This window comes from Melopsittacus undulatus, chromosome 2 (genome assembly GCF_012275295.1).
Source record: "Melopsittacus undulatus isolate bMelUnd1 chromosome 2, bMelUnd1.mat.Z, whole genome shotgun sequence".
Lineage (NCBI taxonomy): Eukaryota > Metazoa > Chordata > Aves > Psittaciformes > Psittaculidae > Melopsittacus > Melopsittacus undulatus.
Genome location: NC_047528.1, coordinates 54,409,650 through 54,434,139, shown reverse-complemented (window position 1 = coordinate 54,434,139; position 24,490 = coordinate 54,409,650). Strand labels below are relative to the sequence as shown.

General features: G+C 37.5%; 1 protein-coding gene across 1 annotated transcript in view; it reads right to left on the bottom strand.

The window, feature by feature from the left end:
* Positions 1-768: 768 nt before the first annotated feature.
* Positions 769-24,490, bottom strand: part of ITGBL1 (integrin subunit beta like 1) — a 134,333-nt gene continuing 110,611 nt past the window's right edge. The window contains exons 8-11 of the mRNA XM_005145230.3: positions 23,066-23,182; positions 12,246-12,392; positions 6,945-7,058; positions 769-5,464 (exon numbers count right to left, since the gene is read on the bottom strand). Of these exons, the coding sequence (XP_005145287.2) occupies positions 5,373-5,464; positions 6,945-7,058; positions 12,246-12,392; positions 23,066-23,182 (470 nt within the window). The 3' untranslated portion in view covers positions 769-5,372. The remainder of the gene's footprint in view (positions 5,465-6,944; positions 7,059-12,245; positions 12,393-23,065; positions 23,183-24,490) is intronic.

The window sequence follows — 24,490 nt, the reverse complement described above, 5'->3', positions numbered from 1 at the left end:
CTGGTCCAGTGGGATTTGTGCACCATCCCTGAGAAAACAAAACCAAACCAAACCAAAGCAACCTACATGGTGGGCTGGGAGCTTGCTCTGCATCTGGAGGACCAATGGGAGGCAGCAGTCTTGATGTTGTACTGTCTGCTGGGTCCCTGATGAGGCCCCAGGCTTTTCCACAAGATTTTGAATAAGATAATACAGCTGAAGGCTACACTCCTTCCTCTCTTACCTGAATTGTGTAAGAGTTCATGAGGAGGGAATACATGTGTTCATGTCCTATCCAGCCATCTTTTCACTCTCCTGGTGTAAAAGCTTGGGAAGAGCAGGGCTGGAGACCTGGTTGCAAGGAGGTTCTGGTTCATGGCCTGATGCTACATAAGTATTGTTTTTAACATTAAACTTCTGATCCTGAGTCGTCACGATCTGCAAACCAGCTTGGGAGGCTATAATTAAGGCAGTATTTAGTTTTTGTGAGCAGTTAGTACATACTGGAAATAATACAGCATTTTGTTCTCATTTTCCATTTTTGTTTCTATGGGCTAAATCCATATGTGAGTTTAATCCACTGAATAGATGTCCTAAAAATATTTTTTCTACAGTCTGTTTAAACATGTCAAAAGGGTCTTTGTGCTTTGTTTCCTCCCTTTAATTTTGTCTCGTCTCATATGTTGCATGGGAGATGGCAAAGATGAACTGCATGTAGTAGGTTGTGTCTGTCAAAGGTTTGTTGGTCAGTATTACTAAATTTACATACATATATGCAAAGAATTTGTCTGCATTGTACAATTTGTGTTTATTCTTATTTGTTGTATACACAGATTCAACATGATGAATAAAACATTTATATGAAGGCATACCAGAAAACAATAAAAAAGTTTATGTAAGAAGTAGAGTGTGCAAAACATTATTGCACTGGCCACAGGATGGTGAAACTTCATGTAAATAGGTTGGCAAACTCAGTTCTCCCCTTTTACCATGCCAAAGAAAATTTTAGCTCCTTAATATAATACCTCTCTTGCTGTTCTCCAGGATGAGACTTCACCATTTTCTTCCCTCTAAAATTAATTTTGCTGTTAAGTGAAAGCCGTTTTCAACTGTCTGTTACTACTAAAGTACTGTATAGTAAACCTGATGGAATCAATTTGTACTTACAGACTGGGGTTTTTGTACTTAACATGTCCAGCTGTCTGTGAATCCACAGCGTTCCAGATCTTTTGCATGCTTGCTTTGTATTTTGTTCTTCTAGGTTTTATCTAATCTCTGAGAGACTGTTTGCAAAGTAATCCAACTTCATCTTACCATTTTGTATGTTAACACTGCATTCTGTCTTTCCTATTTTCTTAACCTGTGTTTCAGCTACAGTTCTATTTGGCAAAGTCAGTCATACATGCACAGTTTTAGACAGCCAGTTTTATGCAGATAGGAACTACTTCAACAAAGCACGGGTTTGTTGCACTTCAAAGATTTTATAAATACACAAGAATCCTTATGAGATTGTTTATATGATAGGGCCTCTGGAAAGGTGTCTATAGCTTATAAGTGCTTTTTAGTTCACATAACACTGCTTTTGCTTAATTTACCAGGGGGTTTAGCCACTCTCAAATAATTTTTTAATATACTGTAATTTTCATAAACTTAACTAGTGTAGAGTCAGGTTGGTTCTTAACACCCTTTCCACACACACCTCCCCTCAGAATATAAAGCAGTTCAGTTTGACAATGGTATATACCTGAAGCAACGCTAACAACTCTGGCTTTTTCTATATATATTGGAAACCTTTCGATCTTGGTTTAAAACCAGCATAAGCAATGAGGTATGAAAGCAGGCAGTTTGGTCCATGCATAAAAAGTGCATCTATCTTGCTGATCCATCCATTTATTGGTATAAAGAAGAAATTATTCAGCTCTATTCAAATGGGAATGCAAGTAAAATTAGACTAAGTAAGGAGATTATCTATCTTTTAAAAGCCCCCTTAGATAAACTCCTATTCTCTGCAATGCTTTTTAAAATCTCTAATAACAAGGGTTTTTTGTGATGACTAATGCAAATGCCATGACTTATTTTTAAAGATATAATAAAATTTTTCTTCTGTTACTTAGTCACAGAAATATTCAACTTAGCTTTCTTCATGCCAGTGTCATTTAGCTACAAAGTGAAAAAAGGGTCAATAAGTAGGTCAATAATTTATAGAAGGAAATTAGTCCACAGCGGGTTCATAGGTGATATTATAGATATATGCAGTAGGCAAGTTGATTGTAGAAGCATTCAGCATACTTCTGGATTGTGTTTTTTCTCTCAGAATAAGAAAGAAAGAATATAGTGTCTTTTATTTATAAGGTTTATAAATCCAGCCAGTAGAAAATACATCCAGTTTGGTTTTGCCATCTTTTGCCTTTTGCCACAGGCCTAAAAGCAATTTTTTTACAGTCACTGGGCATGAAGAATCAAGCACTATGTTCCAATCCCTTATACCTCTTCTTGCTGTTACAGTTTATGCATCTGGAATTCCCATCACAGGGAATGAGGTGCAAAATCACAATTTATTAATACAGCTATTATTTCACATATGTGGAATAATAATGTTATTCTTCTGAACTCATTTTTTAGCAAGGAAGTGAGCCACAAAACAGATCTGCTGGGAGTTACATCACCAGTTACCTTAGCATGAAGAGTGGGGGGAATGTTCAAGCAATGTTATAAGAAACAGCATAAAAATTGGAAAGGAACTTATGCATACATTATGTTTTTAGTAGTCTTAGTTAATACTTCAAGGTTTCTAGTGATAGCACCATTTTGTTTGCTAATTTACATTTTAACAAACCACTGACAGTAGCTGTCTTAGAATATTCTACTATTTTTTGTATATGTACCTTAACAAATGAGTTGGATAACATTTTCTGAAATGCTGTGGCTACATAATCCATCCAGTAGCCAAAATGTTGGAGCTGATTGGGTCTAAAAAAAATATTAAATAAATCTAACTAGAAATCAGAATTATCTTACACTCTTTAAGTATATAAATTTAAAATGAAAGCAAAATACAAAGTAAAATGCATCAAATATGACATTACAACCCTCTAAAGAATTGTTCTTATGCATATGAATACTTGAAATATCATGGCTGATCTATGGGATATATAAATCTGCTTACCATGCCCTGAAACCTTTAAAGTCATCTACTGAACTTAGAGAGAGTTTTGATTATATACTATTTTCTTATTACAATACTAAACACAAATGGAAGGAAATCAAGGAAAACTTCGTATCTTTCATTACTTATACTCCAGCAGATGAATGTATATGTGAAAAAAACACTGATTATGAGATGATTAAGGTCAGCGGTATTCATAAATAGAAATAAAACCAACAATCTGTGCTCTCCAGACACCAGGGTTGACTAAATGCATACATGTTAAAATCTAGGAAAGTATTCCTGTTAAGCTCCATAATTTCAAGATTAATTTACTTTGAAAGTTCTTTATACTGTATCAATACATTTTAGAACTCTGCCTGATAATTTGATCACTTGAGAAGAGAGCAGCTAGCAGCTTTGGGATGTATGTCTTATTAGTTATCCGCATAGCTTTTCTAGAAGTTATGCATTAATGTTTGGTGATTATACTCCCTGACAATATGTGTTTCATAAACTTAAACTTCAGAAAGAAAGAATCCAAGTAAAGCTAAAAAAAAAGGGTAAAAAAGGGAAAACTACATGGGAAAGGGCAATAATAAAATAAGTGCATATAAAATTTTTGCATTCTATTACGTGTCCTGTACCATTGTATTTTCCTATTTCAAAATTGTCCTTTTTAAAACAAATGTAATTTTTAGGCTAATCATGGAAATTCCTTTTTTGCTTGATATATAGTTCCTTTATTGCTGAATCATGTACCTCTTCAAAAATCAGGACCTTGGCACCTAAACCACAATGTTACAGTTTGGTATTAAAAAGAAATACTGTCCAACCATTTAAACAATTTCTTGCTCAATCATGGTTTCACAAAATGTAAGCACTTCTGAACCTAAAATGTCTGTATCTCTTTTTGCTCTAAAGAATTCAAGGGCTGCCAAATCTACATGTAAAAAAAAAAGAGACTCCTATGTAAATAAGTTAGGGAAGTCCCAATAGTTGTGCATCGTTCATAACTCAATGTGAATTTCACACTGAGCAGCATTTCACCATTGGAAAATAAAAATAAAATTTTTTGTTCATACCACTGCTTTGTTTGTATTTACTGCATTAAAACTTTAATTACTTTGTTGCTATTGTCTGAACATCTTTGGCTGAGACCCAGCTACCGAATAGCACAGCTGTTTTTTTAAGTCAGTTGACCTTCAGGCTCCCTATTTCTATAAAATCATTTAGATTCAATGAATATCATGTGTGACAGCGCAATCTGTTCCAAACAATGATTTCTAATAGCATACAGAATTGTCATCCTAAAAGTTATTGGTATAACAAATTTTCATTTGCTTTAACAGGCAACTGTACATACATAGAACAGCATGATGAAAGTACATATGAGTTGCAGGATACATATTCAGAATAGGTAATCATACATTTATATCTTTAATAGTTTCGTTCCTTATACTCCTATAGGTTATGTATTTGAAAGTATTGTAATATATAGACTAGATAATCAACTTATTGACACATTAACCATAGAAACTAAGAAGTTCTCTTATGGACAAGGGTATGTTCCAACAACTTAGGTCTTCAGTCTATGGCTGTCAGGTAACTGGACCTCAGTTATCCAAATACAATTCTTTGACCAAATAAAAAAATCACCAATATTTGTATAATCTTCTTTACAGCTTCTCTCAATTTATGAGCTGGTACATATTCAGAAACTGTTGTTGGAAAATAAAATAGGGCCAAACAATGTATTTGTCAGACACCACAAAATGAATCAAATTAATCATTTGACAAATATTCAACTAGTGCTGCACTTCTACAGGAGTACTGTTGTTACATACTGATGCAGAGAGGTGACAACCAAGTAAATAATGTTTAGTAAAAAGGCTTTCTTGCACCTTTCCCAAAGGTTGCTCAAGAAATAGGAATTACGGGTGTAATCTCGGTCCCACTGAATTTACAAAAATATTCTGGAAAGTTCCACAGGGCCTTTATAGTATTTTATGACTTCACATTTTAGAGCCTGGACTCTCCAGCTCCCAAAGCAGTTTCTTTTTTTTTTTTTTCTTTTAGTTCTGTTATGCATTTCTTTATGGTGCAGGCCCTCAGATGAGTGTTCTAAAGATTTTACACCCAAGTACGTGTGCATGCATGCACACCCACATACTGAATACTTCTGAAATGAAATGTTCTAGCAGCCTGAAGAAAAACAAAAAACCTTCTTAGTCTTTGATGGGCTTTGTTAAGGATATTCTCTTCCCAGCCATATTTCACAAGCATTTCCATTCCATCCTTCCCAGCACTCACAGTTTCCACAGCTACAAACACCATTGCCTAGAACAGAATGAATAAAGGGCAATTATCATAATTGAAATGTACCACATTAAAATGTGTTTTATGGGAAGTAAAAAGCCATGCTAAAATCTGCATTGTTCCTTTATGGTTTCCCCCACAATGTTTGGGGGGGGGGGGGGGGGTTTGGAAGAAAGCAATTACTGTACCATTGCATTAAGAAGCTACCCTAAACCTATACTTACAAAGCACTAATAGCATTCTCTCAATAATTCCATTAGCAGAACGGAAAATATTTCAATTATGCCACCTTTACTTGTACTCTGCTGTTGAGGCTCAGTGTTCACACTGTACCTCCAGGTACAAGGAAAACCAAGATTACTTTTAACTATCATTTAGAAAGAAAAGGACATAAAAAAGTTACAATCAGAATAGCAATAAAAACACTTTGAAAATGAAAAACATTAAACCTAAATTCGCAGAAGTGCTATAAAAATAAATAATATCTCAAACCCTCTATGAAAAATGTGTTGGCCCTCTTTTGCAGTGGAGAAAGGTTACTTCTGTTTTATTTAAATATTTCTCATGACTCCTGGATGCTTAGCTGGAGACTTCTACAGCCTGGGTTTCCTATGTGATGAGTCTTCCCACTGACTTTATGAGAATGTATGAAGAGCTGCTGAAGCTGAAGACTCCTTGCCTCTATTCTGGGTACTATCCCCCAGAAAAGGACCCTTGCTAATAGGATTAGCTGTGAGACAATTTATGAGTGTCAGCCCTCCCACTTTCACTCTAATTGGCTTTCAGATTTCCTCCACATCTAATAATTGCTCAGCAAAGACTTCTAAAAATAAGCTTTGTAACAGGAAGCAGCCAGTGAGTTAATTTACAATTCCTGTGTTCCTTCTTGTCACTGGATTTGTCATGAGGGTTTGGTGGCAGCCTACCCATTTCTATCCACATCTGCCACCTGAACTCTCAGACAATATTAAGGTGAAGCTGCTTTAATCACTAGCCATCATGTCAGGAGAAAAACTGTCAGGTATTTCAGCCTCCCACTGAGAACTGTCTGATTGCTAGGAAGCTCTGTTAACCCACACAGCTATGCCACTCACCTACCAAAGATCATCAGACAAGTGAATTTTGTCTATGACTTAAAAGCAATATGTATATAGAAAACCCAGTAAGAGAACAAAAGCTAAAGAAATCTCATTATCAAAACGTCCTGTCCACACTGCGTGTCCTTTGCCAAAAAGCAGTAAATTGTAGTCTATTACAGTGAAGTGTTGATGGATTTCATAGCTGGCTTACTTATTTAAATTCATACTCAGGCTTTCAACTGGTGTTTTGAAACCTTAAGTTGATTATCACATTGCATGAAGAAACAATTATAGCAGGTTTGAATAACCAGCAAATGCACTTCCTCCGTCAGTGGAGGAAGAAGAAGCCAGGCTTTGTTTAATATAATTCCCATCAACACAGTTTGTTTCCTGAAGCAATTAAGTGTTAGCCTGTACTGCACCTGTGCAAATGAGACCATCGTGTTTGTCACAGTCTCTGTCATCACATTCACAGAAATCACCCGAAATGTACCATTCCTGTGGTGAACAAATGCACTTTCCACAGTGGCAGGAACCTGAAATCACAAAAAAAAAAAACATTACTCACAAAGAGCACTGGCATTTTCAGAGTAGAAAATAACATGCCCAGACACACACGTGCACACACACATGTGCTCATAGGCACAAAATTACTGCCTAAGAAGCATAAAAGAAAATCATCAAGCTAAAAGCTTTCTGAATAAAAGGATCCTTTTGACATGAGAGTATGGTGGGACGTTACTACTCATGCTTTGATTCTGCTATTTCATTTAATCAGAACTTGCATTTTGAAGCTTTTCTTTGGTTTCAGAGGCCCACAATCAGGGCTACTCTTCCCAGCAACTGCTTGCTCTTTTTTCTGACTAGAAAAGCTCAAATTGTCTCTGACCCACTGTTACTGAAGGCAATAAAATCATACCCAGGAAGAAAATGGCCCTCCTCATCTAAAATCTTTAGGGGTGAGGCCAAAAAAGACCAGGGGTATCTCTGAATAACACATTTAGATCCCCTCAAATCCTCATCACTACAAAAGAAACTGCTCCATCTCCCATGGAATTCGCTCTAGGTCCGAAAGACTTTGTGCACATAGCAGTGACTCAGCAGTTTGCTCGTTTCTGCAGAGTACCCCAGTGCCCCTCATTGGGATAAGCAGCTCTTCTCCTCAGAGATGTCAGGCTGCAGCCTCATAAGCAAAGGGGGAACCTCATGGTGACTTTCGTGTGATGCTGAAACCCACCACACAGCACAAATCTCCCTTTAAGGGAAGACTCGGAGCCATCCCTACCTTCAGGAGAAGGTTCATGGCTCTGAATCTTGGAAAGGGACAGCTGCCCCAAGGCACCCATGTCTCAGGAAGCCTGTAGAGTCAGAAGGCTGCGAGGGAGGCTTTTCTGCAACTAAAAATGCCAATAGGAAATGGTAATTCCTCCTGAATGATTCCAACACCCACCTGAAGAGTTGATTTTTACAGAGCCCATCCTCAGCTGCCTGACCCTGTGCAGAGTTCAGACACTTAAACACTAAGGTGATACAGTAGCTGCTAAGCAAAAAAAAATCCTTATGTGGACCTATGAACTGCACAAATCAATGCAAAAATGTCAAAACCCAAATAAATTACAACAAATAAGACAACATACGAATATACACATAGTTTTCAATTATGAGAGGCAGGATTTAAGAAAAAGTCACCAATGAAGCTGTCAACTGTTAACAGAACATACTTATGAGTTAAATGCAGTTGAAAATCCTACTCCTCTTGCAAAATTTCCAGAATGATTCCAGTACAAAGCCACAAATGTTTTAATGCAATATTAAAGAAAATATGAAGGAAGCTTGGCTACAAGGTCCACGAGGATGATCAGGGGGCTTGAGCACCTCCCGCATGAAGAGAGGCTGAGAAAGTTGGGGCTGTTCAGCGTGGAGAAGAGAAGGCTGCGTGGAGACCTCATAACAGCCTTCCAGTATCTGAAGGGGGCCTACAGGGATGCTGGAGAGGGAACATTCATCAGGGACTGTAGTGACAGGACAAGGGGAAAAGACTGGGCTTAAACCTGAACAGGTTAGATATAAAGAAGTTGTTATTTACTGTGAGGGTGGTGAGGTAATGGAATGTGTTGCCAAGGAGGTTGTGAATGCTCCAACCATAGAAGTGTTCAAGGCTAGGTTGGATGGGCTTGGAACAACTTGGTCTAGTGGAAGGTATCCCTGCTCATGACAGGGGATTGGAACTGGATGCTTTTCTACCCTTTAATTCCTTTCAATGACTTCTGAATAAAATCCATAGGAAAAATCCAAATACACTTAAAAAAAATGAAAAAATAAAAAAATTGTCACTATCGACCAATATTCCATAGGTTTTTCTCATAAATACCAAAGTGTCCCTGATCACTGAAACTTAATTCTTTAAACATCTAGAATACCTTCAGCAGAGTATCTGCTTTATTTTTTTAATTAAAATGAAAGTAATTCAGTGTTTACTGGAAAAATTTAACTCATTGCCTAATTTTAGAGAAGTGCTGGTTTAACTTGTAACATATGCGACATGTAAATAAATACAGGAAGAGCCAGCAACTGGAACATTTGGGGATGGGAGTATCTGGATAAGCATCTACTTTTTCCGTGAGATCTAAGTATTGCTTACTGAGCCATGGGCACAGAAAATACTGACATTCCCCACAAGGATGAAAAATGCCATTGTACAAAGAGGCAGGAGGGATAGCATAGATGCTGCATGGCTGCTGTATAAAAGATACACTAAGACGTATTTGAGGGTAGTTTAAACTGAGTGTTTCTGTTTATACTACAAGCTACTGGCAGCTGAAAATGACGAATAGTATGAGAATTTCAGTGAAATTAAAGCAGTTAATAAGAGCATGACATTGTGAGAAACCTGACGTGATTCTGCATAAGCGAGCACTGATGCTGCTACAGAGGGATGCCCATGATGTTTAAAACTATTTTGCAGAAGATACAGCAAATTTAACACCAAGTCAACCAAGGAAGATCAGAATCTATAATGTAAAATCTGCTAGGGAGAAAAAATGTATCAAGTCTTTTCCCTGAACAGAGAATGCTGCTCTGGGAGGCTCCTCAGTTTAATTAAAACAAGTCTAATGAGTTGCAGGGTGTTCCCTGGGATCCCAGCCAGATCTTCTCGCATAGGCTTTGGCTCATTACCTAGCCCACATCCTGCACTGTTACAGTAGCCATCTGCAGCCCTACATTTACTGCCAGGGAGGCAGCAGCCTGGTGGGTGTTGCTGTTTTCCTTGGGAAGAGCTTTTACTACAGGTGGCACCATCAGCAATCCAAGATTCTGAGAACACCCTAGGAATGTGGATGCCCAGCTCTGCTTGTGTTAGCAGAGCTTAATTTTCTGACAGTGTTCAGCAGTTGCCTGCTGAAAACCAGGACTCCTTAGAGTCCATAACTCTTACATACAGAAAGTCAAGCTCCCTCAGTCCATTTTAGTATTTACATATCCTGGCTAGGGTTCCAGCCGAAACAGAATAACCACCATTAGTTCATGGGTTTAAAGTTCCCTTTTATTTGACCAGTAATGGTTACGTATTGCTCAATGTAATGAAACAGAAGGAACAATTTGTCATTTTGACCTCTAGATAGTGCTGGTCACACTAGCTATGAATAACGTTTTAAAGTAGGATTTCCAGATATTTAAGCATCAAGAACAGATTTGCCTTAAAAATAAAAACCCATCCTGGTCAGAGAAGAGGCAAGGAGGTGGTAGTCTCCTCGGTGTTCACTGGCTACATGCTTCTCGAAGTTGCCTTATGTAGGTATTTTTCTGCTGGGACAAGCATTCACATATGACTGGCTGCTCCCACAACAAAGCTGCTGTAGCACCTAATATGACACAGCTTTATTATATTGACTGTCCTAAAGGAAACCTTTGGTCACATGAGAAGCTCGCCTGTGCTTGGGGGATGAAAAAACTTATAAAATTAAAATAATCCCACCAGGGCTGCTGAATATGGATTTAGGGTCAGGTTTGCAATTCCTATAGAAAGTAAATGCTACTCAACAGTGTGCTACTGCCTTAGAAAATCTGGTCTTTTGAGACACAATTCATGTATCAGGCTTAAAAGCACTACCTGCCTGCAGCAGGTTACAACCTGGAGCAACTTTCAGGCTGCTCCACCCTGTATCCGTGACCAGATCCCAAACCAACCCCTGGACAGCACAGAGAACAGGGAAAATGCCCTGGATGTCTCTGCAAATTCCTGCCAGATTAAGTACTTACAAAGCCTCAAAGTAATTGTAGCCTTGATATACATGCTTAAAGCTAATTGTTCTCAGAGTATTCCTCAGGCTGGAATAAATGGCTCTCAGCCATACTTACAAAAAGGTAACAGACAATACAAATATTTTACATTTCAAAATATCTTTTCACATGTATATTTAGATTCTTATATAGTGCATTTTATTGATTGTGAGCATATTCCCTACCTTCACAGTTTATATTAAATAAATAATAAATAAAAAAAAATCCCAGGGACACCAAGACTAAGAGTAGTTAACTTCTGCAGTAAACCACAGTAGCTCCATTTCTCCAGTAACTCAGCATCCTCTTATACATATACTAAATTAAAGCTAGCCACATCCATGGAAACAATACAGAGACAGTGAAACTTCCTCATTTTCTATGACATTGCAACAACTGGGGGGAGAAAAAAGCCAAAATAAAAAGGTGTGGTGTGGGAAAATTCTGATAAGTGATAATACAGAAGAAGGCCAGGCTGGAAACCCCATTTAAATTTCCTTTGCACTGAAACAAGAACTACTAAAGAGACAGCTGGAAATCTGCCTGATGTAAAAGGCTTAGTAACTTCCTTTTCTTCCAGTTAGTAGACTTCTTCCCTGTCGTGCAAGGGGTATATGAACAAGGGAAATGGCACATCCAGTCTGGAGTGAGGGCATTTTAGTCTCCAGCCAGGCCCACCACCCATTTTTTGTCTCTTTCAGGCATATTGTATTACAAAAACAGGCAGTTTGCATTATGGGGGAGCTAGAAAACCTTCTTTCCACTAATGCAATTTTCTAGCCTGAAAGGTAAAAACCTCAGAGAATAGTTCCAGACAATTATCAATGTTTTCTAAATTTCACTCCTCCCTGGGGCAATTTTTCATAGCTGGAAAACAAACAAACAAACAAACAAAACCCAACAAACTAGAGCAAGCACCTGAATAAAAATTTAGTAAATAAGGGTTTGTTGGATTCTGTCATGGGGGCTGCAGATGTCTACCCTTCCTTTGCTGCTCTGCTAAGGAGGGAGGTGATCAAGTATACCAAAAGTTGCTATTGCACACTTTCCACCACTTACCGTTGCCTGAGATAGTATATTTGCCATCTTTCCCACTGAAATGTGGGCAATGGCTCTTTCCCTCAATCTGGATGGAATTAACAGTTTATAATGTACAGCTGTTCAATGCAGACCATCAGATAAACACATACAGGAAATTATATGCTTTTAACAAATTGCATAGGACAGCAACATTATTAAACACATATGGCTGCGGTGGGTGTTTGACAAAATGGATGTAAGTGCATTAAGGAGCCAAATACGACATCCTTTTAATAATAGGTGCCTTTGAAAGAAAGGGTTACTAAACGATAACCCACAGCCAAGCACATTAGTCTTCCTGAACCTGATCGTTTTCCTCTGGAGGGGCATTGACATGGGGTGGCTCAGCTGCCAGTTCTTACCCTTCCCCGAGCATAATATGCCATCTGCTGACTCGCAGAGACTTCTGCTCTCCTCCTCCGTCATGTTGCACTTCCTTGAATGCTGGCACAACTTTCCAAACCACCCATCCTGGCAAATGCATCGGCCACATGAGCAGATACCATGGCCTGTAATGACACCAAGGTTAGTTATGAGCAAAACAAAGAGAAAGCACTGTGAAGTGCATCCTATGGGACAGACAGACAGATAGTTGGATAGCACAGCTTCCCAGCAGGGTGGTCTCCTTCAGTTCTCTCATTCTTGGGTTAAACAGGGTGCCCTAGTGATGTGCAGGAAAGCATAGGCATGGCTCCCTTCATCCAAAAAGCTCACCATCAGCTCTATTTTATGTTATGTTCCCTAATCCCCAGTGTATTGAGGGCAGACACAACCTCTTTCCTGCCAGGTCTTCAACCCTGCAGCCTGGTGCTAGTCTCACCTGCATATCCCATACTGTTACCTGAAGAATCAGACCCCAGCATGGGGCTGACAGCATCACAGCACACAGCAGAGCAGGCAAGGGAATTAAAAGTTGCCATCTCCTCCAGCAGCCCATTACCACTGATTATCTGCTACAGTGGAGAGAGTGGCTGATGTGCAATGTCTGGGCTCAACATACTCTGCAATTACTGCAAAGTAACTTATATGAGGTTATATGCATATGCAGGTTGGACAGAGCTTGGGTGACATGGTTTAGAGGGAGGTGTCCCTGCCCATGGCAGGTGGGTTGGAACTAGATGATCTTAAAGTCCTCTCCAACCCTAACTATTCTATGATTCTATGATACGATAAAGGATGAAGATAATTCCCCCAGGGTCTCATGCAATTGCTAAAATTGGTTGTACATAAATCCAACCGGCAACCTGCAGTGTTTCTCTCATCATCCTAACATCCTGTTGCTCTTCTGCATCTCCTCTCCAGACACAGCTATCCCAGCTCTCCACATGAACACATAGGTGTCAATTCCCAGATCAAGACAAGAAGTCTGAATGAGAGGGAAGACAGACAGGCAGAATAAGAATACAGTAGCAATGACATAGATATCAAAATATTATTAATAATAAGGGGGGAAAGAGGGAGAAATGAAAGGACAGAAAGAAAAGAGGAATGAAAAAAAGAAAACCATAAAAAGGAGGGTAAGGGGAGAGCAATACACCCTGAAATGTTAGGGAAAGAAAGGTAGGGAATGACAAGTGAGGTAAAGGCCAAAGAAACCCTTGAACTTGGCTCAAAGATAGCGGCTAAAAGTGATAATCAATGTTTAGAAAAGAAAAAAAAATAAAGAAATGGAATTTTTGAGCATTATTTGTACAAATATTCATAAAACCAGGAAATATGCTGAATAACAGAGTAGGAAATCTGGCCAGAAAGAAGGGAAAGGTGACAACAAATGCAGACAAGAATAAAAAAATGGAAAATAGAAAAAAAAAAAGAAAAATATCTCCCAGACAGAATTTCACTTTTCAACCTTGAATAATATTTCTGCAGCAGAGGAGATCATGCCTTAGCTTTGCTGTTTACTGGGCTTAAAAGAAGCAAATAAAACATACCAGTGACTTTTCTTCTGTTCTACCTGCTATATAGGGCAAGGAAGTGGAAACAAAGAAACTGAGATCATTTGGGAGCATGGGCTGGGAAGAAGGGTACAAGCAGTAAGAGTATCTGGTAAAGCATGGAACTGTAGGAAGCAGAGGCAAATCACCAATTTTGCTTTTCTGATTTGTGGACTTCTCATGAGATGAGAGCACAACTAGATATTGTAAATGGGAAGGCAGCATTGACTGAAACCTAAAGAAGACACAAACTTTGTAGTTTGCTGTAAGTGTAATTCCTTAATTACTGGGTGCTCCAAAGTCTTGGAGCTGTCATATACAGTGAGCTAAATGTTCAGAATAATTTTTGTACCCCAGTTTGTGTATTGATCTTGGAGGTTTTTGATCTCATTATCTATACAACTTGAACTGCTCAGTAACAATGACACATTTTTAATATGGCAGTATTGATTCAGCAATTACAAATTTACATATATGCATTTCACATCTATAAAATATTAAAACTTTATAACTAGCAACAATAGAAGCTTAATGAAACTCTATTTTCGTTGTTAGACTGGGAAACAAGAACAGCTATACCATAAATGAAAACACAAGAGATAGAAAATAAGCATATTGACTTTCCCATTTGTTCCTTCCAGGTAGATGGCATCCAGTTAATTGTCTACATTAACTTATTATAGCTAGGCTTTGGACAGAGCATTTCTATCTGCCTTCTTTATTTTAATTTGTAACATATAGATTGATTTGAGAATAGCTCAACCACTGAAGAGCAAAATATACAACTGAGTATTGGTGTTGGAAAATTATTTGTGGAGATACAAATACTTGTACTTGCTTTAGCAGTGAATAGTAAGAAATCCATGCTGATTCTACTGAGAAAATAATTTTGTATCATTTTTCTTGCATGATCATTATGATTTACAGAATGCAGAGACTGATCATGTCTGTAAAACCTTTCCGTAAGTCAAATAAAAAAGTAATTAATAATCTATAAATTTGCAGCAAACAGAATTTACAGTTTACCACATCAAATTTGATGCACATTTTCCTGAGATGACCATTTTTCTCCTTGATGCCATATATAACCTCAAAACATAAAGGATTCTTTTGTCTTAACTTCTCCAAAATAATATTTCCTCCTAGCTGACACCAGCTTGGGCAGCTGCAGCTCTTCGAATGCCTCATCCACCAGGGTGATGAGAATGCAAGTGCGTAGCATAGCGCTTGTTAACTCCTTGTTATCTTCAGTATGTGCTAGCCTATGAAAAATGGCTTTAGACAATTTAGTTGTGTATATACTCCTTGCAAAGGCTCTTTGCATTTGTCTCAATATGTCCAAACAAGCTGACCAAAAAGAAGAGCTTTTCAGTCGAATGTAGTATTTAAATTACATTCAAAGTGTCCCAGGTTCATTCCAATAAATCACAGCTCTCAAACTTCTAAGCAACAATAGGTTGCTCCTCTTGCTCTTAGGTCCTTTTGATCTGAATATAAATCCCTCCTTAGAGGAGAAAAGAAAATTGAAGAATACAGCAATCACAGAGGAAAGGGGAAAAGAAAAATCTCTAATTGAAGAAATCTAGTCCAACTGAATTTGCTAACATGATAAAATCCTACTTTATCTATTCAGATGAAAAGGATTTACTGGAAAGTATTGGTCTATTATCAATTCATATTTCACTCAAAACGCTTAAAATCAAAGGCAAATTCTATATTGCAATGGCTCTGAGACTATAGATCTTCACTTATTAAAACCGGTGTTAACAACTTGAGTTAATGAACATTTAAATATATAACAGAATGTTTTAAACATTAATTCCAATCAAGAAGAAAGACTGTGATGAGGAAGAGGCAAGCAAGAGAAAAAGATGATTGTTAAAGACACTGTCACTTTGTTTAAAACTATTGGTAAATCCAATAACCACAAGATTTAAATGTGAAATATGAGTGAGGTAACAAAGAAATCTGTGACACATTACTAGCAGAGGTCCATTGTAGCCCAAATCAGCCCAAATCAAACTGGATCCTAGGATGAATTATTTATTATCATGCCTGGAAATAAAACTGTGTGGTTGTGGGAAACTTCAGTTTAGGACTACTCACATAACTGTTGTCAGAGTTTCCAAACAACCTGCGTGATAATTTTCTAATACAAAAGGTACCACTACACGGAATGTTAGCCTGAGGAAAAAGGTGAAATAACCATTGCAGAGAAAGGTTGTTCTTATTTGTAGACTGACTATAACTGGACGACGTTCACAAAGGGCAAATTCAAGCCAACCTCAAACAAACTTTGGCATCTCAGGAGAATGAGTTCCTCAAAATAATCAATAACATAACCAGATGAAAAATAGGAAGCTTTAAAAGTGTACAAGGAACATGAAAAATCTCTGAATAATGCAGGATCTCTGCTTTAGAACAATGCAGTAAATGAAACATTTCTCTTTGTATTTCAATAGAAACAGGATTTTTCTATTTTTTTTTATTACAGGACTGCGATAAAGAAATTTCCGTTGTATTATTAACAAAAGAGAATATTAAAAAATATCTATCTGGGGGAAATATTTCTAAGTGAGGAGGCTTCACTAACCTGCCCTGTGCTAAAAGAGTTGATAAAAACATTATGTCTGATTATTACTGATTTTGATTTTTATTGAATATCAGTAGAATTCTATTACTTGAAGACTTGTGACAACTGCAATTAGGAAAACCAAATTTAAATGTGAAACAAAATACTAGTTGCCTATTGTATTTACATAATAAGTCACTTAGTATTGTCCAAGTCTAATAATAAAGACTGTGGCTCCAGTTTGAGCAACACAACAGAAAGGTAGTTCAGAATAACCTCCAAGTGAAGCACTGCAATGAAAATAGATAACGTTACCCTCATATGAGTGTAACAGGAAAGGACTGAGTAGGGACAGGAATGAGTAGGAACTTTTAGAGCATTAATGAGATGTACATTAAAGTCCTCACTCTGATATCCATGCTTGAAGAGATTTTTAAGAACTTGGAAGAGTCCGAAGAAGTTCCAAAGAAAAAATTCAAAGGGCAGAAAAAGTGGCTTGTTGAATTAAATTAAAAGATCTGTATCTGTTTAGCCTATTGAAAAGATAAAGTAAAAAATAAAACAAAAAAAGGAAAGAAATTTAAAAAAATGGAGGAAAAAGGGCTAAGAAATGTTTTAGCAGGATCTGAAACACCTTCTTTAAAGGTACTAGAATAAGGATTATCAAATTATATGAGAGAAAGACAAAGCAAGAACCATAGAGAAAAGCTGAGATTGACAAATTCATTTGGGAAATGAAACAGCATTTCAAAGATGATGAATACTGGAACAAGCTTCCAATGGATGCTGGTATGGCTGCACATGTCTTGGAGTCTTCAGAGCATGACCTTGTCAGAGACAGGCTTTAGTTGCACATGGTACACAGACTTTAAATAGGGAAAGCATGGGTATAGTGTAAGGATTATCTGTAGCCTAACATATGAGGTTCAACACATAAATCCCTTTTAAATCTGCAAATTATATCTATTAATCATCAATCAGCATCAATGTTGATGCACTAGTAATTACTGCTCATTTCAACAGAAAGATTCAATTGGAATTAATTCAGTACCTATTGATGCTTTTGAATTTATCTGTTGCTGCCCCTGGATGTGCCTTAAAACTAGGATGAAGTAAAGTAAGTGCAAGGATGTAGGCATTGAATCATTAAATCTCTACTTAGTAGTGTAAAAAAAGCCCCTAAATCACACTAACTTTATGTCAGGTAAACTCCAACTTCTCCACTACCTAAATATTTTCACTTTTTTTTTAGCAGCTAGTGAGCATGTGGCATTTTTCAAGAAGAAATACCATAACAGAAATCTCTATTAAATAATATAAGAATATCTAGTGAATTCTGTAACCATTATATTTATTTCAGATTCCTCAGTCAAAAGAACATTATCTCCATTCTGAAGACTCTTAAATAAAAAAGATTAAAAACCTTTTGGGTGGAAGTAAACTATTATTTTAATATAACAGGAACTACAGAGAAATTACAAATTCAATTTAGATTACTAATGCCATTTGACATATCCTAAGACATCCTTGGACATGAAGGCAGCAGCTAGGCAGGCATCCCTATGTCATTGTGGAGCCAAGCTGGGGTCAGGCAAGAGTAGCCTTGGGTATCAAAAATCACACAGGGTGGCTAATGTTAGGCATCTGAAGACTTTGACATTATGTCCTGTGTAGAAGCCATGTCAGGAGTTGTATTCACATCTCTGAATTTATAGACGGGTCAGTGCCAAAAGCTGTCTTTGGCTGGGAGATAGGCTGATATTATCTTACTCTCCTAATCTGCATTTTAGGTATATTTGAGAGTTCCATATATGCCCTATATACTTCTATTTCTGTGAGGCAACATTAGTGCAAGGAATGAGCTGCCTGTTATGTGTTTCAACCTTTGCTAGTGGCCCTAGTGACAGACTTGTGTGGAACTTCAACTATTTTTACTGGTTTTGTTTGGTTTGCTTTTATTGTAGATCTTTTAAGCATCATAATCCTGCACCAATATGTAGCATGCAGAGGACCCAAAAGGGTTTCAGTTTTATTCTTTCAGTGGTTGATACTTTGCTGTGGCTATAGGCCAGTAATAGTCCAGAGCACAAATGAAAATGAATGGCATTAAAAGCATTACCAAATCAATTTCAAATTGATCTTTGCTGTTCTGAATTCTTGTTGCCTGCCTGCCCTCAATCTTGAAAGAGAGCAGAACATAACAGACAACAGTCACCCAGTGAGGTGGAGCAGCCAACAATGACATCAATGACTGATCACAGCAGGGGAACAAATAACACTTGAGAGCTCAGGACACACCTGCAGCTAGCAGCACAGCCATAACCTCAGAGGACAGGGAAAAATATCTGTCATCAGGAGTTGTAAGGTAAGTAAATATCAAGCCTGGTATACATCAGTGACATAGCTGTGCCAAGAAAGAACTAATGCTGGTGACCTGTGATTCTCTAGTCACATATGTGCACCAAAAGCACTTAACTTGCACACTCAAGGAACCAAGTAAAGTTGAAAAAAACATGATGTTAAATATTGCAATAACTGCAATACACCTGGGCAAAACTTACATCATTAAAAAAAAAAATAACTGTAGGGAATGGGCCTTTAGGTAGAACATATCTATCTCAAAAAGGCTGCAATGAGACACCTCATCCAGCTATAGCATATTGAGTCTCTGTGCAGAGGCACAGATAAAGGAAGGGACACGAATGAAGAACCTGGAAAGCAAGTTCAGTGAGATCAGTCTCTCTCTATACTCCACTCTCATGAGACCCAACCTGGAGTACTGCACCAGATCTGGGGTCCCCAGTACAGGAAAGATATGGACTTGTTGAAGCAAGTCCAGATGATCAGAGGGCTGGAACACCTCTCCTGTGAAGAAAGGTTGAGAGAATTGAGCCTGGAGAAGGCTCTGGGGAGAACTTATTGCAGCCTTTCAATATTAGGAAAGACAGCTAATAAGAAAGACAGAGACTTTTTACTAAGGCCTGTTGTGAGAGAACAAGGGGCAATGGATTTAAACCTAAAGAGGATAGGTTTATCTTGGACATAAGGAGGACATTTTCACAATAAGGGTTGTGAGACACTGGAGCAGGTTGCCCGGAGGAGCTGTAACTGCCCCGTCCCTAGAAATGTTCAGGGCCAGGTTGGATGGGGCTTTGAACAACCTGGTCTAGTGAAAGGCATCTCTGTTTCTTGCTTAGGAGCTGGAACTAAATGATCTCTAAGGTCCCTTCCAACCCAAACCATTCTATGATTCTATAGATCCATTTCTAATAGCAGAGTGCTGTGGAATCTATGCCAAGTCCTCCTGCAACCTCTGTCTTTGTGGAGACGCAATGTCTCTATTCCTGGTACTGCAATGATGGACAGCTGAATTTTTAAGTGAATGACTCACTACAATCATGCAGAAACATGGTAATAAGGTCTCACTCAGTTGTACCCTAATTTATCACATCTTTCGCCTCATGTCTTCCTACCGTCGCATGGACAGCTGGTCTGGAAAGCAAGCTATTAATCAATCTCTGCTGGTCAGAGGAGGCCAGTACCAATTTTTATTCAAATCATTTAGGTTGTCATTCACATTTCTCATTTCAGCATGCATTTGATCTGAAAACACTGGTCAGCCTTTCTTGTGTTTACCAGTACTCAGTGCTCACTGTCAGACCCTGCACATTCACAGAGTCCAGCTTACAGTCCTCTGAAGGCTTGACAGTGATTGCCTAGATAGCAACAGTGGCAGAAAAATAGTAATGAAAATAGAAGGAAAGAGGAAGGAATAAGCAGTTCAGCAAGAGGTGTCAAGAGGGTCAGGCTGGGATGGAAGCATGAACAAACCTAAAAGGAAGAGAGAGAGATGTGTGTGCCAAATTAATGAGAGAAGTTCTGTAAATAGATAAGTTGCAAAAAGAAAAAAAATAAGGTTGAAATTGGTAGAATCTCCTAATAAGAGTGTTGTGTGAAATATCAAAGGAAATAGTCAAAATATTATCAGGATACAAAGTGACAGCCAAGCAAAACATCTGACAATTGCTATAGATTGTTGAAGCTATCAGTAACATCAGAGGCTATTGAGAATCTGAAAAGAGTAACTGGCAGAAATTCCTACATTTGGTCAGAAACTGTGGGAAAAGGCATCTGAAAGAAAATGCTGGTGGAAGCCACAGTGAAAGATGAAGTAGCAGAAAATGCAAAAGGAGTAAATGGCTCATATTATGAGTTTGAAGGTGATGGGAAGTAAGGGAAATTCACTTACTAAGTGGTGAGTGAATAGAAAGCTGCAACTGATGGGTAGTCTCTGAAGATAAACATTCTTGTACTAAGTACTTATACCTTAATAGGTACTTCCTTAAGTTATTAGGGTCAGGGGTGGTCTCAAGAGAGCTAGATACAGATGGACACTGGATGGTGAAAGAAAACAAGGTTTCAGGAAAGGAAAGAAAGCCGAGAGAAAGAAAAGTGGTGTATGGAAGACAACCACATGATTAGTAAGACATCTGTATTTGCTAATCTGAATCTCAGTGCACTTCACACAGGAAAAGCAGACAAGTACAAAGAACCATTTCTGTAGCATGAGAAGAGAGAGGATTCTGTAAAAAAATAAAAGTAAATAGAAACGTGAAATAACAACAACATAGAAACATGCTTCAGGGAGTAAATTACAACCAAATCTAGAATAATCTAAAAATACCTCAAATTATATTTAGAAATAGCACAAGAAATAAAAGATCAAGAACATGAAGAAATAATTTGCCAATTATATGCAACTGGAATCCCAACATATCTACTACAGAAATCCAACAGTTTTAGAGGATGGTATTAGTAGTGGCATGACATCTAATTGGGAAGAGTAAAACTCTAGAGACCAGCATCACCTCACCAAGTTCAGAGAGCTGCAAGTAAGCAAAGATGCTCTAGTCTTCCTAGAAGCACTTTAGAGGTCAGCTTAGATCTTGGTGGATTTAACACTTTGTGCCACATTTCCTCCTCTCCTGTTGCTCACAAAAAAGCCCAGGACAACAGGACTCCTGATTTGGTGCTTATCCTAAGATTTCAGGGAAAGAACTGGGAATAAGCTCAGCTCCCTGTACCAGCAAAAATCAAACAGTGGGCCTTCTGAAGTCCTGTCAATAGATGCTGTGCAATGCAATTTCAAACAGGGCACAGTCACTCGAAATGCATTTCCCCATATAATTCCTTTCACCTCCAGAGAATCATTAGTAACTAAACTATTGGCATGAACAAAAGTGAAAAAACAGAGGCTGAGACTAATATAGTTCATGAGCTGGCTTTCCTTTTTATTAGTTGTTTCAAAATTATGAAAATAAGCTTAAAGTGTATGGGGTTTAAAATAATTGATTAATTTCTGCCATTCTCTTTGGGCAAAGCTATTTAGAGTAAAGGGGAGACCCTATTCAGGTAACAGTGTGTCTCCTGCACAGTAACAGGTTGGACACTGGTCAGGCATTGAGGTGATTCTTGATATAAGTGTGAGGTACTTCAAAGAGCCAGCAACTGTATCCTTTCCAATAAGGAGCAACAGAATTTTTGTTTATAATTTCAAAAATGTGCAGTATCATTAGCAATATTAACACTGGAACACTGCCATCAAAAAATGTAAAATATGAATGACATAAATGGGAGGGGTATTTTTAACCATGGAGAATGATGACTTTTCGGTTCCCAACTACTTAATTTATAACAAATAGGACCCAGCTTTTCAGTGTTTTTATCAGCCTTTATTTCCTTTCTACAAAATCAAATTTCAAATTAATCTTTTTATACACATTCATATTATTGAATACACCAAGTGTTACAAACAATTATCATAGCAGGTTCAACATTTGAACTAGAATTTTCCATATATTTCCTACATTCTGCATAGCCAACACCTTGAAGGAATATTCCCTTTAGTCAGACTTTTTTTTATGTACACAGGATTGTGAAGCAATATGCTTTTTCCTTACATAGAAATAAGAGTAATTTTTGAAATAAAGCCAACAAAAGCTAGAAAGAGAGCATTTAAGACAACTACTACTCACCTGTTTTTAAAACACCATATGGTATATACTCATTTACATATCTAAAAGTAACTTGAAATGCTACTTAACAGCAACATATTACTGAAAAAAAAACCCAAAAAATGAGGTTTTCACTGTCAACATTAAAATAAACCTCCTGCATGTACAATTACAATGACAGTGAACCGCAAACATTTTAGATTCTTTCATAATAAATTTTTACTGGTTTTTTAGAAAACAGACATCACTGTCAGTGAATATGAAGCATTGAAAAGTATTGCTGTCATTATTGTTTTTAGATAAAATATAATATTCTCAGTAAAACATGAACTGTACTAAACGCAAAGTAAATTTACCTAATTTTTCATATTTTCCATTATGTGTCTCTAATGAACACTTACAGAATTTGGGTTCTACTACAGAATTTACATTTATGCTATGATGTGTATTTAACCTATTTTGTTGTTAGCGTTTCTGAAGCTTTAAAACAAATATTCAATAACATATTGAACATTCACAGAGCTTTTCTCTCCAAAACTCTGTAATCTGTTATAATTAATCAATGATGTCAATAGTCTATAGTGACATTCTGTTATAAAATCAAAAGGAACAAAGTTATAAATTGTCAAGATTTATATATATTATGTTATGTGAATACATACCTCCACAGACATCACCGTCCACATTTTCACACTGTCGATCATCACATTCACAGTTTTTGCCATAAACTCTGGTGTCTCCTGGAGGGAAACAAGTGCATTGGCCACATTCACATCTCCCTGTAAGAATAAATAATTGTTAGAGTCATGATTTCAGTACACTAAAATAACTGATGGAATAAACCAAACTTATTCTATGCCCTGACCCCCCAAAAGCAAATTACAAGTCACTGTGTATTAATTAAAGTATGCACATAAACACTATTAAAAAAAAACCCAACAACAAATTAAACCAACTGTTCCCTCTCCATGGCAACAACAAGCAAAGGGTATCGCCGTTGATGGAAACAGCAACAATAAGCAATAATTAGCATTGTATGTTTTTCATATCTCAACTTTGCATAACAGAGCTATGGCACATGCTTAACTGCACAATTAACCTCTGTAATTGATCTAAAATATTAAGCACATCTCAGGAACTCCAACATGAATGCAATTAGAATTAAATAGTCTACGCACAGGGCTATCTAAGATACTTTCTATTAATGGAGAAACATAACCCTTCAAATATTCTGTCAGGCATTTGGGAAGCAAAAATCCTTATAATTTTTCTTGTCTAGACCTGAGGAAATAGAATTTGAAAGCACAGCCTCTGTCAGAGCCTTCCCTCCCATCAACCTGTTCACAAGAGAATGCCCCAGAGTTCAAAGACAGAAGAGACTCCTTCAAACTCCCACGTATCTTCCACTCCAAACTCCTCAGAGCAGTGAGTATTGAATGGACAGATGTGGAAAAAAAAACCCAAATGACCGAAGACAGTCTTGTGTTGTTCTCATATGAGACAAACTCAGCTCAGGATAACACTGAGTTATCATGAACAGATAACAGGTTTAGTTATCTCCTAACTTCTAAGAGCTTACCCCTCTATTTTTTTTATTTTCCTTAATGCAATGCTACTGTAAGAATACCCTAAATATGACACAAACTGTGGATCAAAGTAGTACTTTTGATGAGCTTGGAAAAGGATTGTGTATAATAAAGGGCCACCAGAGACATGGAAGAGGATGCAGAAAAGCCTGTTCCTCTCAATCTAACTTAATCACAGTGTCAGTGAGACTTGGCCTGAGCCTGGACACTGCTCTACTGACTACAGAACCCAAATTTACAGTAGGGGCAACCATAGCTACAAACAAAAAAAACTATATCCTCTAAGTGCAGCCTTTCATTATGTAACCAAAGAGTTCAGTGTTCACAGTATTTTTGGCATTTGCTGGAATATTCTGCTGAATGGGAAAGGACTGTTAAGGAGACCCTTAGTAAGGCTTTCCTAACACTACGTTTTGTGACAATAAAACCTTTTAGGTCAACACATACTGCCAAACTTTTCTTAATATCTCTCCTTTTTTCTTTTCCTTTTTTTTTAAAAAC